General features: G+C 43.8%; 2 protein-coding genes and 1 long non-coding RNA gene across 3 annotated transcripts; 1 reads left to right on the top strand and 2 right to left on the bottom strand.

Moving 5' to 3' along the window:
* Positions 1-2173: 2173 nt before the first annotated feature.
* Positions 2174-4191, bottom strand: LOC310658495. Its single transcript, XR_014502347.1, has 2 exons — positions 4084-4191; positions 2174-2829 (listed from the first exon to the last, which is right to left on the bottom strand). It is a non-coding gene; the product is annotated as an uncharacterized lncRNA (long non-coding RNA).
* ATF4 (activating transcription factor 4) lies at positions 2825-7811 on the top strand. Its single transcript, XM_083400463.1, has 3 exons — positions 2825-4968; positions 6312-6626; positions 6873-7811. The coding sequence occupies exons 2-3, from the start codon at positions 6410-6412 to the stop codon at positions 7721-7723; spliced, it is 1068 nt and encodes a 355-aa protein (XP_083256589.1). The 5' UTR covers positions 2825-4968; positions 6312-6409; the 3' UTR covers positions 7724-7811.
* On the bottom strand, positions 6853-13834 carry RPS19BP1 (ribosomal protein S19 binding protein 1). Its single transcript, XM_083400472.1, has 4 exons — positions 13709-13834; positions 13475-13615; positions 11688-11785; positions 6853-10766 (listed from the first exon to the last, which is right to left on the bottom strand). The coding sequence occupies exons 1-4, from the start codon at positions 13758-13760 to the stop codon at positions 10626-10628; spliced, it is 432 nt and encodes a 143-aa protein (XP_083256598.1). The 5' UTR covers positions 13761-13834; the 3' UTR covers positions 6853-10625.
* Positions 13835-13865: the final 31 nt, after the last annotated feature.

Here is a 13865-nt window from a genome sequence, read left to right as displayed (position 1 = left end):
GAAAGTGAGTTTTGCCTTTTTATAGTGGACTAGCTTCTACACACACTCACACATCCTTCTCTAGCCTCCATCCAGGCAAGCAAGAGGCATTATCAGAGTTCAAGGGCACATCCCATCCTGGGAAATTGCTTACTGTATTTTTTGCTCTATAAGACGCACCCGACTATAAGATACACCTAGTTTTAGAGGAAGAGAACAAGAAAAAAAAGCAGTAGGAGAAGCAGAGCCCCTTTCATTTCTCCTCCTGCTTCGCTGAAGGGGCGCTGCGCAGAGAGGGAAAGCTGCGCAGTGCCTCTCCAGTGAAGTGAAGCCAGGAGAGCAAGAGGGGTCAGTGCGCACTGACCCCTCTTGCTTTCCTGACTTTGCGTTGCTTTTGCTGAAGCCATGGAGCCTGCATTCGTTCCATAAGACGCACACACATTTCTCCTTACTTTTTAGGAGGGGAAAAGTGTGTCTTATAGAGTGAAAAATACGGTAGGTTATGAAGCAAGGCCAGGGAGTGATGTGGCCTGGGGAGAGTCCATCCCCTGGACCAGAGGTTTCCCATCCCTGAACCAAATTATACTGATTCCTGCTGCCCAACAGTCTCATTGACTGAACTGGTAAAGGTGGTCTGGAGCATGGTATTGGAGAACTCCAGGATTATTATTCTGGGGGACTTCGGTGCCCACACCAAAGTCCCTCTTAGTGAGCTAGTGTGGGACTTCATGGCCTCCATGGTAACCATGGGGCTATTTCAGTTTGTTGTCAGCTCAGCACATGGAGCAGGGCATGCCCTCAGTTTGGTATTCTGTGGGAAGGAAGGTCTGGAAACAGAAGTGGAAAAATGTTGTTACCCACCCAGGTAATGTACATTAGTTTCTCTGCAGAATTCTGAAAGTAATTACATTTCATGCCTAAACAGAAGATGATTCTAAAGTATCAAAACAAGAAGTTTTGAATTAATTTATTTTTGGCCCAAGGACTGGGAATTTCTTTCTGGAATCTTTCATCGCCACAAATGCTAAGGATTTATTTCCTTTGTAATGCTAGGGCAAGCCACTTCTTTTTATTTAACTTGTGTCTTTTGTTCAGCTCCACAATGAGCTCTTTCATTGAGATTTATTATCTCTGGGGGGTAGAGGTTAAGGTTTACATTTAATTTCCACTGATTTAACTATGATTAGAATGACCTTTTCATTTTCACTTCAAAAGGCATTCACTAAAGTAGGTAGGGGAATGATATGAGATCGTTTACAGCAGCCAGTCAGCACCCTGTGATGATGTCCACCCATTTGCCCAGCCAATCAGACATGCAGCAGCTGCATCCCCCTTTATATGAACTGAAAGCAGAGTTTCCTAGATTTCCGCAGTACTGAAGTCCTTTTGGCGATTCTTCTTTGGCAGAGAGCAAATGACAAAACTAAAGTAGGATTTTGTGGTTTTAGCATCCTGAATGTTAAAATATTTTGCTATCTGAAGAACTATACATATTTACTTCTATGGTTGTTAAAGCCTAATAGGTTCTGTTGCTGTCATTTTCAAAACCAGCAGAAGTAAATAAGCCAAGTATTGCTAATGTGCACCAGTGGATTCTTCAGCTAAGTTTGCATTCCCCACCCCTTTCACAGAACAGCTGCACACACACAAACCTAGTTAAGGCCATGGGGCTGAACAAACACAGATATACTTGCACCATCAAAATCAATGTGACTGGGGGCTGGTTGTAAAAATGAGTGTTTTGGCCTAGTGAAATCTATTTTTGCACTTATGTAAAAAATAACCTTAATGTAATCTGTCTTCAACTAACCAAACTAAATTTGTAAAATGAAAAAGGAGGTAATCTAATGTATTTGCCAAATGCACATATTTGGTGCAATGCAGTGCTAAATCAATTTTTTTTAACTTAATCACTTGTGACCCTGAGGGGCATGGTTGTTGCTTTTTTTATATACAGTAACAGATTGACCTGCATCAGTCAATAAAATCTTGTACGACCTTTTAAGCAAACAGGAGAACTGCTACTCTGTCAATGGAAAACACTGGTGCTGACGTGTCCACCTAGTGATTATTTTCCCCCTCATCAGTCTTGGGAAATGAAGTTCCTTTTACTATACCCTGCTGAAGATTTTATTTTGAAAAGAGGAAACAGAAGCTGAACAAGGCTTATTCTAAAGAAGACGACAATAAGGTGTATGTGTTAGAACTGGTTTATTTTTAACTAGCAATGTAACCTCATGGGCTTCATATTCCCAACCAACACACAGGTTTAAGTAGCACTGGACAGGCTAAAAAGTCCAATTATGAACACTCTTCATTTGTGAACTTGTTAATTTTGAAACACTAAAGCTTTTAGACAAGTTGTGTACAGTATTAACGGCACAAAAAAATTACAAAAATTACCTGGCCTTCAAAGCACTGCACCCAACATAAGTAATGTACCAGCTATCTGTAAATTAATATGGATGGAATTGCAACAGTAACAACAGCCAGTTCAAGTAAAGAGTTTTCCATTCATACATACTTTGTTAGTCTCTTGTTGTAAATGACTGTAAATACAGCATCATATTTAGCAGAAATCAGCAACTACTGCAAGTATTCTGTGACTATGTCTTTCCTTAGCTAACCATTATTGCTGCGCAGCTGAGTCCAGTGCTTGCTTGGTAGCTGCAGCACTGCTTTATTTTTGAGAAAAAATGGATGCCACAATGGAATTGAGATCAAGATTTGTTGGACCAAAACTTAATCCGCACAATTATTACACTCGCTATATGACCTTGAAGCTAGCCTGCCTCACAGGGACGTTGTGCAGATAAAATGGGATGACTCCACGTATGTTGCCTTCAGTCTCTTCGAGAGAGAAAAGACAGAATACAAATGAGATCAATAAGAAAATGCAGCAGAGGTCACAGAACTGTGCACTTTATACTGCAAATCATGATTAATCCTTCTATTGTGAATGCCTTAGTACACAGATAAGTGAAGTTTTTTCATTTCGCAAAAAAGAAAATCCCAAAGACTTCCCTCTCCCTCGCTTTTCATTTGTCGTTACAAACAATTGTGCTTTTATTGATTCAGGGCTACCAGACCACACAACATGAACTTTCATGTTGATTCCCGTCATGAGGGAAGGAGGAAGAAAAATTTGTGAATCACCCAGAGATACTGGCAGAAGAAAGGAAGTGGATTACCCAACACGAAGGGGGTCAAGCTACATGTTATGTTATTTTTAAAAACCATACCCTATGCTTAGCACTGAGGCAGTTATTCTGCAGGAAAAGCCGCCGAATGGAGAGGGAAGGAAAAGGTGACCAAACAATTTGTGCCATCTGCACCAGATGCTAGAAAGAATGGGGGGGGGGTGTTCCCCAGCATAGAAAGCGCTCCAGAACACACACGCCCCAGCGGCACCATCTCTTCTACGCTCTCCCGTTTTGGGGAGGGCAAAAATGTGCATGGCAAGGGCAAAGAGCAGCTCCTCACACCTTCCCCTCTCTCGCTTATCGTCCCTGGGTACAGAGAAGAGGAATGGGCCTACGGTACTGCCTAGAAAAACGTGCGAGCAGCAACCAAGGCATAGCGATCTCATCCTTTTACCCTCCCGAGAGCTCAGAGGCGCGGATCCAGCCCAGCGCACCATATACTGTACTCCTCGCTATGCGGCCCTGAGAAACAGGCAGGCAGGCAACTGCGAGGAGTCAGCATGGGCATTTGCTGCTGCCTGAAGGCTCATCTCCCCCCCCCCCCCGAAGGCTTTATGTCTACTTGTTCTTCCACTGCCCTCTTTGGGCAGATTGGCCATCTTGAGGGAAAAGCAGCTGCGTTACACTCGATTTTTATCTCCATAGTGCATTATGGTGGGGAGCGATTAGGCTCGCCAGGCGCCATCTGCACCCCAGCACAGCCAAGAGAGGGAGAGGAAGAGGCGGTTACTGCGCCCTATAGGGCTCCTGCGGATTGAGCTCCACAAATGTCAGGCCAGTTCCAGGGGAGCAGCCATGTTTAGTCACTTGCCACACCGACCAAACATGGCAGCCGCTTTGGAAAAGGGGGAAGGAAAAGGATGGCAAAGAAGATGGAACACGGTTCCTTTCCTATATTCACATTCCAAAAGAAGGGAGAGGCAAGCAGCAGCGCATTAAGAAACACGCAGGACGGGGACAACGAAAGGACGTTTGCGCCGTCCTCCAACCTGAGGCGGTTGAATTTTTAATGCGCGGGAGCGACACAGAAAAGAATTCCGCCTCCCTCCCACCCCTCAACCGCCTTTCGGAACCCATTGACGCCCTTCCCGCTCTAAGCCAATGACGGTTTACAGTACACGTGGACAGGCGCTGTCAGCCAATCGGGTGTTTCTATGTTCACGTGCTATCTCGAGTTCGGGACACCATCTGCTCCAGCCAGTCGCCTTCCCACTGCTCCAAGGAAGCCAATAGGAAGCCAGCCAGCCGTTTCTGCGTCACGCGGTCTGACCTTAATTGAGAGCCTGGAGAGCGGCATTAGAGTAAAATAGCACAGTGTAGTACCTGAAAACCTTCCGCTGACTTTTGAGTAGGGTTAGGCAGATCCAGTCGCCAAGCCCCGCAAACTGTACGTTTGGCCCCTAGAGTCCTGCAGAGTGCCCTCTGAGAAAATCCAGTTCTTTGAACGAAGTTATTTTAACTCTGGAAACGGTTGGTGGAAGGATCCTGTCGGAGTGATTGTTCTTCGAGGGGCGCGTCCTGCCGGATCTTGTTGCATATAAATACGGAAAGCGCGGGCGGCGCAGCCTCATTGTCTGCCTGTAGAATTAAGAGTATAGTCTGTTGTTGCGTGTCGCTGTCCGGGGCGCAGCTCAAACGCGGCGTCGAAGCGAGGGGGTGATTTTTGCTACCGCAGCCGCCGCCATGGCATGGTAGGTGCGGCAGTGCAAGCGGCGGCATCGGCCATTGCAGAGGCGCAGCAGCATCGGCCGCGGCCTCGGCATCTCCAGGCATCTGCAACCATGGCGTGAGTATCGAGGAGGGACAAAACGGGAGGATCTCCTCATGCTTCCGAAGGAGGGGGCGACGAGAAGCATCTTTAAACATAAGCCAGTAGTGGGCGGCGGCGGCGGGGGAGCTCATAGTCTCATCTCACGGGATTAAAAGCCCCGGGGTGTAATTAGCTGCGTTTTACGCTCCGCTTCCCCCACTGGAAAGGGTCGCGCTTTGACATCTGCTTTCGTGGGCGGGGCATGAAGTGGGAATAATGTGACATTCTGGAAATGGTTCGCCTCCCAAAATAAAGATCTACCTTGGAAGTGGAAAGGAGATCAGAGGGTGGGGCGAGGCTTCCCTTGGAGAGAAAAAGGATGGGAGAGGTCTAGTTGTCCAAAGTGGAGGATGAGTTAATGAGCCTCTGGGCTTCCCAGGGTAATTAAAGTGATTTCCCTTTATAGCTAAGCAAATGCTCATGAGATCTGAACTATTGACAGATCTGTGCTGTGTCTTCCCGCCCAATATAGACCAAAGATGGCATTTAAGGTAAATTTGCCAAACAGCTGTGGTTTATTAGTACCGACTTGCCAGGCAACTGGTAAAGCTTTTCTTAACATACAGTGACGGGCAAAAGGGGCAGCTCTAATTTTTGTTTAATATTGCTGGGCCCAAGACACTTAAAAGGAGAAAAATGCTAGCTTTCCCTAGCTTCAGATCTGACTGTTTTGGATTGGTGCCATATGGAGCTTTCCACGAAAGGGTGGGGATTTCAGATGGCTCCCTGTCACCTTGAAATAAGTTTTGTGTATATCTATTTGTGGAAAGTGTTACCCTTTTTTGATCACTGAATGTGAATTCAAACTATTTTGCACCCCCTTATATTGCTGCTGCTCAGCCTTGATTAGAAAAATGCCAGGATACCAGGAGTAATCGAACCTTCATGGAACGTGGCAGGACACAAAATGGCTCCCTATTTATAGGGTGGGGACATGCACAGCAGGCAGATCATGAAATGGCTGCAGCTGTTGCCTTTGACGCTTGTGAATGCATGAATCAGACCAGGAAAAGTGGTGGGTGGAGCTGAAACCGTGGCTGTGACCATATATGGTTGGGAGGAAACCCAAGCAGGCTGTCTTGCAGAAGTGAGAACATTTTCCACAAATCCTAGTTGGCGCTATTGTACAATAGTGCCTTGTTGGTATTCATTAGAACTCTCTTGGATAGGATCCAGATACAGTGTCCTAAACTGGAATCATGGGGTGCTGTTGTTGCAGTAATGTACTTTTTTTCGTCTTTTCCCTCTCAAGGGGTAACCTGAATTCAACATCAATGGACATCTTTATAATGACAACAAAAATTGCTTGTGTCTTTCAGGTTTTTCAAGCCATCAGACAGCAGCTTTGCTGTATTCGACAAAGACACCATCTATTTGTCCACGCTTTTTGACGACAAAGTACTAAAATCTGACCAAAATGAGCTTCTCAAACACAGAGATGTTGTTGGGGGATTTTCTGTCCCCCTTCAACCAGCCGTGTTTGGTGGCTGAGGAGGGCCTGGGCCTCCTAGATGACTACCTGGAGGTGGCCAAGAACCTCAGTTCGCATGGGTTCTCCAGCGACAAGGCTAAAGTGGGCTCTTCCGAATGGCTGGCTGTGGATAGTTCGAACAATGCCACAGACAACAGCCAGGGTAAGATACAGACTAAAACATATTCTGAAAACGTTGGGTGGCCTTGCTGAATTATAGTTCCATGTAGTAAATGTGTGACATTATTAATAAGATTAAAGAGCTGAGCTGATATGAGTGCTAGCAGCAGCATCTAAATATGTTAAATGAGCACAGGAAAGGAGAGAAGAAAATACTTTTTTAAAACCCTCATTTCTAAAGTTCGTGGTTTTTGTTTGTTTTTTTAAAAAATTGTCATTTCTTTAACAGAGGATGCCTTCTCTGGCATGGATTGGATGGTGGAGAAGATGGATTTGAAGGAATTTGACTTCGATGCACTGTTGGGTATCGATGATCTGGAAGCCACCGTCTCCCCAGATGAGCTCATGGCCACGTTGGAGGACACGTGTGATCTATTTGACCCTCCTGTCCAAGAAATTCCCAACAAAGAAACTCCACTGATAACAGAATTAATTATTCATTCTCCTAAGTCTCCCTCTGGGGCAGACCAGGTGGCCCCACTGGCTCCCTTGTTTCCATTTCCCCTCACTCCAGAGTCAGTGATTTCCACTACAGACCATTCTTTCAGTTTAGAATTAGGCAGTGAAGTAGATGTTCTTGAAGGAGACAAGAAAACTGAAGCCCATATCTTAGTAGTGGTGATTCCAAAGTGTGAAAAAGAGGATGAAGTTCACTCAGACAATGATAGTGGAATATGCATGAGTCCAGAATCTTACCTGGGGTCTCCCCAGCAAAGCCCCACCACTTCTGTTAATTCCCTCAGTGATTGCCAATCAGTCACAGTCCTGCATGATAGCCCTGTGAGGTCCAAACCTTATGATCATCCTGCAGACAAGGTAGTGTCAGTAAAGATGAAAGGAGAAAAGAGAGTAGATAAGAAACTGAAGAAGATGGAGCAAAACAAGACTGCAGCTACACGCTATCGACAGAAGAAAAGGTTAGAGCAGGAGGCCTTATCAGGGGAATGTAGAGAACTAGAGCAGAAAAATGAAACACTGAGGGAAAAGGCAGATTCCCTGAGCAAAGAAATTCAGTATTTGAAAGATCTAATTGAAGAGGTCCGTAAGGCCAAGGGTAAAAAAGTTAAAGTCCCAGAATAGGGTAGTCAAGGGTCTATGTTACATGCATGTATATAAGAGCTTAGTACAATGAGCTGTGTATTGTTGCTTAATAAATTATTTTCTAGTACACATTTGCCTTGTGTCTTGCAAATGGAGGTTTTACGTACAGCAGGCTTGGTCTGCAGATTTTAATAAAATTCAAAAGGAATAAAAATAGGGGTCTGGATTATGCTGGTGTGGGGGGGAACCTGGCAACGCCATTTGATAAGGTTTAAAAAAATGGGATGTGGCACTTTCGGCAGTATTCCTCTCCAAGCTAGTTATGTGTGTGGATATTTTCATAGATTAATTATTGGTACAACCAATAAATAGTTCTAAGTTTAATGATCCAAAGGCCTTTATTCTCAAAAGCAACCTTAATTGCAGTTTTACTCTGCTATGTACTGGGGGGGGGGTCATTTGGTTAGATACAGTTGACAAAAGTGCATGAAGGGAGCAAGAGTGAATTCTATGAGGTTTTTTAAAAAATTGGTTACGGTAATTTGTCAGACTTCTCAGTCTGTTTGCAGACAATGTTTTGAAACACCATATTGCAACAAAAATGCATAAAGGGAATTGAAATGATTGCATTTCTGTTCAGTGTGACTACATCCTGGGCTGGGGGGAGAAAGAAAAGGAAGTTAACTAAGAATATCCACACTGAAGAACACCTGCAGCAAGACAGCTTCATCTGCCTCCTACATTGGTGGAGGTGCTTTTTCCCTTAATACTCCGAAGAAGCTTTCAACAGCCTAACAATTCAGCAATCAGTAGCAAAAGCTATGCACCCATACTTTTGACGACCACGGTAGATTTACTGGCAGAGTGCTGTTGCCACATTCTGGTAAAGTTACTGCGCCATCCAGCAGATTTCGCTAAGTTAAATCCAAATTAAGATGAGGTGGAGAAAATATTTAAAATATTTTCACATAATTGGGGCAGGGGTATTTCTACTAGTAAGACGTCTTTGACTAGGTCTTTGGCTTACCTGGCATGAGTTCAGCAGTCTTAGAAATTGCACTGGCAAAGTCTTGCCATTTCAATTTTGCTGCACTTGGAGTGATGCACTGTGAAAAGTTTAATACGGATGTCAATTTTTTTTTTGATGGGTCAGAATGGGGGCTTGGCAGCTGCCCAAGGCTGCTAGGTGCAGATGGCGTCTCTTAAAATGAATTTGCACAATAACTGAAAAATTGGCTGACGGAGGAAGAGCTGTGGTCCTTATACCATCAGCCATTGGGAGTATGGCCAATGCTCTGGGATTACGGAAATTTCAAACAACTGGAGGGCAGTGGCTTCACCAACTCATTTTGGGGAGACAGTAACATGCTAGGGTTTTGCAGTAACAGCAGAATTAAGAAATTTAAATAGTTCACAAGCTGCTGAACATTTACACCATCGGCTACCCTCCAACACTACCGGCTCCCAGCCCAACTTGGTCCAAGTATACTGAGCACTTTAAATGACAATTGTATTATTTATTAAATTTGTATACTGTCCTTCCCCCGAAGATCACGGTGTCTCACAACAAAAATACAAAAAGAAAATAAATTACATAAAAAAAGCAAAACAACCAATAACGCCACTTACATAGACACATTTAAAAGGCTATATAAGATGTTAAATTAGTCAGGCCTGGTTAAAGAGGATTGTTTCTGCCTGGGGTCCAAAGGTGTGTAATAAAGGTGCTAGCATTCCACAAACGGAACCACTGCAGAAATGGCCCACTCTTGTGTTGCTGCCGCCCAGATCTCCTGAGGTACACAAAGAAGGTCCTCAGATGATGATCGTAGCGTCTGGGTTGGTTCATTTGGTGATAGGCAGTCCTCAGCAGTTCAAAGCTTAATATGCAAAAAAACCCCACTTTGAATAGGGCCTGGAAACTCATCGACAGGCAATTCAGGATTGGTGTAATATGCTCAAACCCTCTTGTCCTGGTTAGCAACCTGGCCACTGAATTCTGCACCAGCTGGAGTTTCTTAACTGTCTACAGAGGCAGCCCTATGTATAACACACTGCAGTAATCGCCCAGGGTGGGGCAATCCAGTCTGATGAGCTGTGTATATAAGAAATGTTACTACTACTACTACTACTATGACCCTAGAGGTTACCAGAGCACAGGTGGCAGACGTTAGGCTATCTCTATCCAGATAAGGGCGTGGCTGGGTCACCTGTCGAAACTGATGGAAGGCACTTTGCTCCAGAGACCACTTGGGCCTCAAGTGACAGCAAAGGATCCAGATGTGCCCCCAAGCTACTTGCCCTCAAGCTACTGTAAGAGCACAAGTTACCTACCTTGTAAGCCTCAAGAATCATTTTCAGAAACTGTCGACTAGAGACCCTTTTCACTTACTGACAGAAGCAGTGTTGCTACAGCCTCACACTGAATACAGAAACCTAAGATGCTTTAGAGAGATGATCACGTGGGGTATGAAGCACAACTGTATATATGATGTAATTTCTTTTGAAGAAGGACAAAAATGCAAGTGTAATAATGAAATACACATTTATGGAGTTTTCCTAGCAGCATTCCTGCAAAAGGAAATGCATTTAATTCCCACACTTTGGTGGAATTCCCCTTGCCCCAACATTGGCATTCAATTTGTCTCTCAGGCCTCTTAACTATTTGGGGGGTGGGGGATGATTGGTTCCAGCCAGGATTTTCTCATACTGCTTCAAAAAGTATTAGAGAGGTAGAACCCCAAGTCCCAAAGTAGGTAATTCCTAGGAACAATGTTTTCTTGGTAAGAAAGAGCAGACATCCTGCATGAGAGGACTGAACAAGTTAGATGTAGAGGTGCATCAGCTCCCTATTGTAAAGTTCTGCTCCCAATTGCTTATAAAAAGGAAGTATCCTAATCTTTGATGTTTTCTCTATAAGCAGGAGACAGTGTCGTTTTTGTCAGACTGTTCCAGTTCCTCCAAAATATTCTCTCTCAAATTTCTGGAAGTCTTCCTCAGTGAAAACAGTGCCTTCGGGCTTCTTTTTCTCCTCCTCTTGACGGCGGTCTCTGGCTTTCCTGCCTCTATTTTGGGCCAAAACCTTCAGACACAAAACAAAGGGAAACGAGAAGTTACAGCTTTCTATTATTGCACAACTACTTATAGTTCCCAAATCTCTATTTATCTTCCAGCTCAAACAATCATCTGAGCACAGACTGCTGACGCACTGTTCAAATAGAGCCAAGTCTAGGCTCTGTTCAAAATAATTTAAGGAAATTCAGTCCAACAAGGCTACACTCTGCATTGCTGCATACCAATACTAAAATTCAATCATGGTCCAATTTCAAAAGCAACTGCCTCTTCCTTTTGGGAAGAAAAGGACCCATGCAAGGTGAGAATTTTAAAAAAATACTTGAGTCAAAAAGTCTGATTTACAGTCTAGTAGAAATCATTTTAAGAATTCCCCAGACTGTTTAAAAATATATTTTTAATGTATTAAGATAAATATTTACTATTTGGTAAGAATGGCAGAGCAAGAAGCAATAGGAATTAGAAGGTAAGTGGAAAAATGCAATTTCTTTCTCAAAATGCCCTGACCTTAGGAACACAGAAAGCTGGCTTACACAGAGTCAGACCATTGGTCCATGTAGCTCAATACTGTCCACACTGACTGGTAGTTTCTGGCCATGAATATCCCCAGTTCCATCTGGAGACTGAATCTGGGACTTTTTGCATGCAAAACAGATGCTCTACAACTGAGCTACAGCTCTTCCTTTTGAGACATCATTTCAACTGATACTTTACAGGTATAGAAATTTGTTAGTTTTTCTTGCACAACATATGGCACATAGAACCCATATTTCAGGCAAACTTTATCAACTCAATTTCTATTAAAGAAAGATTATTGTTAGGGGGTGTGACAAGGCACAAGGCAGGAAAAACAAATTTGCAACGACAGCACATTCCTCAGCCCTGCCTCCAAGTAAACTATGGGATCTAATGAACAGAGTAGAAGGCTCACCTTCTGAGTGATGGTGCTGTCTGTCATGAAATGGCTACTCGTCATGTACTTCACATTTTCCTGAAAATGGTCAACAGCTTGATGTTTCGTATACTCCTCTGGGAAGGTTAAGAAAATAATTGTTAGTAAGATTGTTCAACAGATACAGCGAGATGTAACATGCTGCTATGACTGATACTTTCTTTCATGTATGGCATGGACATTGCCACTGTGGCCCAGATTTATTAATTTTTTTAATTGCCCATCATATAGTATAGCACAGGTTATAGATCTAAAAGTACAGATAAAACCGGTAAGGTGGTCTTTCATTGGATCAACTAGAACCATGCATGGGGCATGTGTTAATTCCCAATGTGAAGAGCAAAATTATTTACTAAAGTGAATACTGCAGTCACTTCAAGGTAGATAATAGGCCAATCACAAAACCTTCCAGATCTTAATTATAATATAGTACACTGAGAAGCCCAAAGAAGTGGGGAAGTGATGGTAGTAGAGAGATTCATGTCTATACAAATACACAATTCGGATCATTAAGCAACTAATGTAACTAATGGATACAAAACAAGGACAGATGCCTGGGCATGTGTTATTACAGTCTTGCAGAACGTTCCTGCATGTCATTCACAATTGCCCACGTGCACAGAGTTTCTTTAAGGAGCTCCAGCTGGGGCAAAAGTCAGTTTGTCTTTTCATCTTCCTTTTAGAATTCCTTATCTGCAAACCATCAGAGGACCTCAAGGACTGCCTTTCCCCATATGAACCGACATAGACCCTGCACTCATTACCAGTGATTTACAAAACAGATATATTTAAGCAAAACATTCCTTAGTTCCTTTGATGTGAACAGAGAATACTGTAGGTGAGGTGATATTCAGATAATTAAAGCCTCTCTGGTTGATCCATAATTGCAACAGAAATATCATTTGCTCTAGAAAAAAATTCAAAATGCCTAGAGATATATACTTGGAGATGTATCTATATACTTGATACAGGACCTCATTGAAGAACACACGGAGAACATGCCAATGGCCCGTCTAGTCCAGCATCCTGTCCTCACAGTTGCTAACCAGATGCTTACATGAAGTTAGTAAACAGGATATGAGCAGAATAGCACTCTCCCCACCTGTGATTCCTAGCAACTGGTATTCAGAAGCACACCGCCTCCCACAGAGGAGGGAAACATAACCATCATGGCTAGTAGCTATGGATAGCCTTATGCTCCATGAATTTGTCTATTCTTCTTTTAGCGCCACTCAAATTGGTAGACATCACTACCTTTTGTAGGAATGAATTTTGTCGTTTATACATTCTTTCATTTCTCCTGAATTTTCCAACATTCAACTTGGTTGGATTGCACTCAAGTTCCAGTATTATGAGGGAGAAAAACATTTTTTCTACCCACCTTCCCCACACCAAGCATAGTTTAATGTACCTGGATGCATATCTCCCATTATTCCCCTTCTCTCTAAACTAAAAAGCCTCAGACTGGAGGAAAATAACAGGCATCACTCCACAACAGCCACACTTCCAAATACTCCCTCCTGTTCTGAAACTGCCACCTCGACTGCAGCATCTGATACACATAAGAAGAGCTGAAGAAGGTGGAAAGTCAAAGCGGTTCGCTTCAAAACTTTAGCATCTCTGCTGTTCATCATCGCAATAAATATAAGGTTTCGGTGATTAACTGCATCCTCCCGGGATTCAGAGCAAGCTTGCCTGAGGGGTTTTGCTTTGATTGTTAAAAAACTTATGGGTGGATTCGAAGATAATGGCTCCTCGGCGCTCACCTAACGCGGACTTGATGACTTTGCCCTTGACTGTCGCCTTCTCCTTTTGGGGCCGAGAGAGCTTCTTTTTCCTCGCCCTCGCCAGCGACTGCTTGTTGGGTGGGCTGGTGGTGGCTGCCCTCTTGGGCCGGGGAGCGGACGCTGTCCAGAGGAAGAGAAAGAGAGAAAGCCTATTAGAGTAAAGAACGAACGGATTTCATCCCTTTCCCTTAGTCCCCCGCTGCCTTACACTACCTCCCGCCGTCTCCAGCAACTCCAGACCCTTCCTCAGCAAGGAGGCTGACATGTTGTCTCGCTTCTCCCACGTGAAATGCCCTTCTTCCTGTCTCGTCTCTATGGTACTACTGTCTATGATGAACGCATTTCCGTGTTTCTTCCCGCCACACTTCCT

The sequence above is a fragment of the Podarcis tiliguerta genome, assembly GCF_965153285.1.
Source record: "Podarcis tiliguerta genome assembly, chromosome: 10".
In the NCBI taxonomy this organism is placed as follows: Eukaryota; Metazoa; Chordata; class Lepidosauria; order Squamata; family Lacertidae; genus Podarcis; species Podarcis tiliguerta.
The sequence above is the reverse complement of the archived record's forward strand: the minus strand, read 5'-3'. Positions and strand labels throughout refer to the sequence as shown.